Below are 5,308 nucleotides of genomic sequence, written 5' to 3' on the forward strand. Positions count from 1 at the left end.
ATATATAATGTGCAGATTATATATTATATATTGATAGAAATAAAATTTATTCTAATAACATGCATGTTTACACAAATATATTATATAATATATAAATATATTATAATAAATGGCTGGATGGTGGTGGCCCACACCTTTAATCCCAGAACTTGGGAGGCAGAGGCAGGCAGAGCTCTGTAAATTCAGGCCAGCCTGGTCTACAGAGTGAGTTCCAGGACAGGCTCCAAAGCTATACAGAGAAACCCTATCTTGAAAAACAGTGTCTTGTGTTATATGTTAGTAAATGATACAATGCATTAGCTAATTGTCATGTGATTATGTCTCTTTTTTTGCAATACAACTCTTTTGAGTTTTTTTTTCTATTGTGCTCCATCACTTAGCAAAATCTTCATCCTTCCTTTTTGCAAACTCAGGTTTGCACTCATTCTACAATGTGCTATATTTCTGACCCTAAACATAAGCCAGGCCTTAGAATTTCACCAATATTTGTTTCCATAACAACAAAAAAAAAAAACATTAAAAATGGTAGCACATGACTGTAACCCCCTGAGGAAGGAGGAGTCTAAGCTAAAGGCCAGACTGGCGTACACAGCGAAACTTTATCTCAAAACAAACAAACAGAGGCTGGAGAGGTGGCTCAGTGGTTAAGATCACTTGTTCTTGCGGAAGACCCGGGTTTGGTCCCGAGCATCCACATGGTGACTCACAGCCATGCATTAACTCCAGCTCCAGAGGGCGCCCTCTTCTCCAGAAGCATCAGCACACACAGTACACACTGCACCCACGCAGACAAACGCACATACAAAATAAATCTTAACAAAGCAACCCACGCACACAGTGGGAAAAAAAGAAAACCAGCGAGTACTTTTGAATATTATTCTAGTGTTTCTTGATACAAAGATAAACAGGTCTAAGGATTTTTGTCATTTTTAATGAAAAACAAAACCAAACCAAAACACAAAAGTAATCCTTACTAAATTTGAGGCTTGGGAACAGAACAGTACCAAGGGTTGGACCCAGGACTTTGGGGCCTGTGGGAAATTTTTAAGAGGGAAAAAAGTTCCTTTTCATTTTTAGAATTGTTCCAGCCTTCTAAACAAGGACTATCCATCCACACAGCAGTGTGTTCCCATCTCTGCATGCTTTTATGTCTAAACAGAAAATGTAAAATATGTAGCTTATTTTTATAAAAACTACCTAAAAGGAATGTTTTATGATGAAACAACAAAAACTTAATAAAACCTTCATTCACCATTCCAGTTTTTCATCCAATAGATCCCAGATCACAATTATAACAAGTCCAGACTGTCGAAAAGTGATGGCGCACACCTTTACCCCAGTACTCAGGAGGCAGAGGCAGGCAGAGCTCGGCGGGTTCGGGCTCTGGTCTACAGAGCGAGTGCCATGACAGGTTCCAAAGCTACAGAGAAACCCTTGTCTCAAAAAACCAAAAAAGAAAAGAAAAATGAAGAAGAAAAAAAAATCCCAGACTATATTAGTATTTTTAAATTATGTAAATAATTTTAATACAACCAGTTCTTCCTTTATCTGAGTACCTTTGAGTGATCTGATCTTTCTCTATAATCAAGATCAAGGCTCACCATTATAGCGTTAGTGGGAAGCCTGGTACCAGGGAAAGTTCCAGGAATCCACAAGGATGACCCCAGCTAAGACTCTAAGTAATAGTGGAGAGGGTGCCCAAACTGGCCTTCCCCTGCGATCAGAGTGATCGCTACCTTAATTGTCATCATGGAACCTTCATCTGCATGGACGCAGATGCAGAGGCCCACAGCTAGCACTGGGCGGAGCTCCCAGAGTCCAGTTGAAGAAAGGGAGGAGCGATAATATGAGCAAAGGGGTCAAGACCATGGTGAGAAAACCCAGAGACAGCTGACCCGCGCTAGTGGAAACTCACTGACTCTGGACTGACAGCTGGGGAACCTGCACAGGACCAAACTAGGCCCTCTGAATGCGGGTGACAGTTGTGTGGCTTGGGCAGTTTGTGGGGTCACTGGCAGTGGGATCAGGATTTATCCCTAGTGCTTGAACTGTCTTTTTGGAGCCCATTCCCTATGGAAGGATTTCTTGCTCAGCCTAGATATAGGGGGAGGGCCTCAGTGCTAGACTTTGTTGGCTTCCCTCTGAAGAACAGATGGGGGCTGGGGTGGGGGAAGGGTGAGAGGAGTGAAAGAGGAGGAAAGGGAGAGGGAACTGGGATTGGTATGTAAAATTAAAGACTGTTTTATAAAAACGTGTATGTAGCCGGGCAGTGGTGGCGCACGCCTTTAATCCCAGCACTCGGGAGGCAGAGGCAGGCAGATCTCTGTGAGTTCGAGACCAGCCTGGTCTACAGAGCTAGTTCCAGGACAGGCTCTAAAGCCACAGAGAAACCCTGTCTCGAAAAACCAAAAAAATAAATAAATAAAAATAAAAAAGTGTATGTAAATTTAAAAAAACAAGGCTCACTACATTCTGTACATGAAATAGCTTTAAGGAGGCAATGTGACAACCGCATTAATACAGCAATCAGCAGAACAGAGTTACTGGTTTCTAATTATTTACAGGACACTTAAAAGAGAAACGTGAAATCAGCTTCACGGAGACTGGTAATAAACTGCAGTGCGCTCCAGTATGCTAAGCAGCTAGCCATGGGCGCAGAGGCACGCCCACCTTTAGAAGGAGCTGCCCTGCTCAAACACAGGGCAGTCAGAAGAGGCACGGCAGGGGCAAAGGACCAGGCTGGTGACTTTTAAGACAGTGTGCCTGGATGGCAGATCACACACCCCAGTGTTCTAACACAAAACAAAATGCTGCCTTTTCTGGTGACCAGCATTATGAAGCAGTCCAAATAAAATGTGCAAAAGGCAAACAAGCTTGAAAAGGCAAATTCAGCAATTTAATTTCTAAACACAAATGTAAAGACTCAAGGCTTCAACTCAATGCATGCTGTTTTCTCATGAGTACCACTGTGCGACTTCACACTCCAGACAGAGCCTGTCTTCAACCAAAAAGCAAACCAACGAGGCTACAGCATCTTCTTCAGACAGACCTCAGTGCTGGGCTTCAGCAATGGAGAGGCTGAGGCAGAACTGCCGCAAGTTCAGGCTAGCCTCGACTACACACTGCGAATCTGTCTTCAGTTCTCAACGGAACGCCTGGACGAGCCAGCCAGGACAGGAAAATGTACCCACGAAATCTCCATGATACAAGACTGGCATGACCACCAACTGACAAGCCAATATGAAGAAATGCCACAAGGTCTGACATCTAGACAAGAGCTACAAGTGGTCAGCAGCTGACAAGAGAGGGAGATCAGGCTACTCCCAAATGTGTTAGGTATCTGACCCCCATTAGTCAGCCATAAACATAAATAATGCTAAATGAACTCAAGTTGTATGTGCATGTGTGTATATATGCAAATGCACACGCACACACATACAATAACAATTACGGAAGAGATCATGAAGTGGAAGGAGGGGTACAAGGGGGCCAGAGCTGGGAAGAGGGAGAAGCAAGGGCACAGGTACCTTGATTTGGCTGCATGTTCATGTTTGGTCTGGGACCATAGTTTCCCATTGGCTGCCCTTGGCTCATTGTCATCTGGTTCTGCACAGGCATGCTCTGGGATGATGGCACAGAATGGTTGTAGCCTCCCATGGAGCCGTGGCTACTTGAAGGCATATTCATGGAACTGTTTGTCATGTTGAGCTGATTGGGTCCAGGTCCCTGCATTGGTATATGGTTAGGCCCTTTGAAGAGAAATGGTCAGAATGGAAAATGAGTTAAAGGGATACATGGTACAAGTTTTTATTACTGTAGTACAGCCTAAGCAACAACTTGAATATTTAGTCGACAGGAACAGTGAACAGTTTAAACAGGTAACTCTGACAAGGTCCGTGCTGCTATTTTCCTAGCTTAAGAGAGGAGGAAATTGACCTCGGAAAACCAGGAACTGTACGAGAGGAGTAAGGAAGGAACACTAGCTTGCTAGGCAATGAGACTCATGGAGTATTAAGTGTGCGGTTCTAGCAGACATAAGCAAACAGAGGACAGGCCAAGGGAACACACTGCCCAATACATAATGCAGCAAATGATAAGCAATGGTGACATTTATAGCCATGGGCAACAGAGACAGAGTCCAGCCGAGAGGGCAGTGACAACTGGATAGCCATTTGGAAAACCACCCAGCTGGAGCACTACCTCATTTCTTCCTCTAAAACTAACTTCATTATGTATAAAACATGTAAATATTAAAGGAAAAACAAATCATGAAAGATAATTTCAAACATGAGAACTTTGAAAATAATATCGGAAGGGGAAGGTCTTAGGTATGCTTGGAATCTCCGAGCCATAATAAATAGATAAATTTAGTTACATAAAAATGAATTTGAACATATCAAAACAACTAAAATAGAATCTGGGGACATGGCTCAGAGTAGCTAAAGTGCTTGTCATGCAGGCATGAGAACCTGTGTTGGATACCTAGAACATGTGTGAAACACAGAGCAAGACAGCAGACCTGTAATCCCTGAGGCCTGCTGGCCAACTAGCCTAGTCCGGTCAGTCTAGATTCAGCATGACCTGTCTAGAACCCTGATCCAGCTTACCACGAAGGAACACTCTCATACACTGCTGAAGGGATGTAAAGCTAAGTTAAGTACTGCTTTATTTTTATACAGAGTAATCTGCAATGACTAGCAAACTTTAAAATGTACTGGTTTATAGCACAGAATATTCTGTCGCACAGACTGGCCTCAAATTCACTGTGCAGCAAGGATCATCTTGAACTCCTGAACCTCCTGTCTCCTACCTCTGAAGTGTTGGGATTACAGGTATTTACCACTACACCCAGGTTGAAATGTACTTTACACCCATCATAAAATGTACTTGTAATCCAATAATTTAAGTTCTAGGATTCTAAATATGTTCTGAAGTACATGTATGCATGGAAGCAAAAATATGTGCACATGCATATGCACAGACATACCAAAACACTAGAAACTTCATTTCCGTCACCAGGCAATGGTGTACCATAAAGAAGGGTGAAGACGGAGAGCACCCAGGTTTGATTCCCAGCACCCACCACAGCCCCACAACTTCTTTAAGTATAGTCCCACGGGGTCCTAGACCCTCTACTGGCTTCCTTGGGTACCGGAATACATATGGTACAGACATACAAAGCAGGCAAACATCTATACATTAAAAAAAGGATGTGAATGGGCGCCAAATGAGACAGCTGTCTGTACACTGATGGAAAGTTTATGTAAAGGGTGTTTTTTAGGAAGGGGAGACGGGGGCGGGGATGAGG

At 43.3% G+C, this 5,308-nt stretch overlaps 1 protein-coding gene across 4 annotated transcripts in view; it reads right to left on the reverse strand.

Moving 5' to 3' along the window:
• The window catches only part of Ss18 (SS18, nBAF chromatin remodeling complex subunit), a 55,381-nt gene that overhangs the window by 21,049 nt on the left and 29,024 nt on the right, over nt 1-5,308 (reverse strand). For all 4 annotated transcript variants that reach the window (XM_026783545.1, XM_005355782.3, XM_005355780.3 and 1 more), the window contains one exon: nt 3,528-3,749. In XM_026783545.1, the coding sequence (XP_026639346.1) occupies nt 3,528-3,749 (222 nt within the window). The remainder of the gene's footprint in view (nt 1-3,527; nt 3,750-5,308) is intronic.

Source organism: Microtus ochrogaster, chromosome 18 (genome assembly GCF_000317375.1).
Source record: "Microtus ochrogaster isolate Prairie Vole_2 chromosome 18, MicOch1.0, whole genome shotgun sequence".
NCBI classification, from domain to species: Eukaryota; Metazoa; Chordata; class Mammalia; order Rodentia; family Cricetidae; genus Microtus; species Microtus ochrogaster.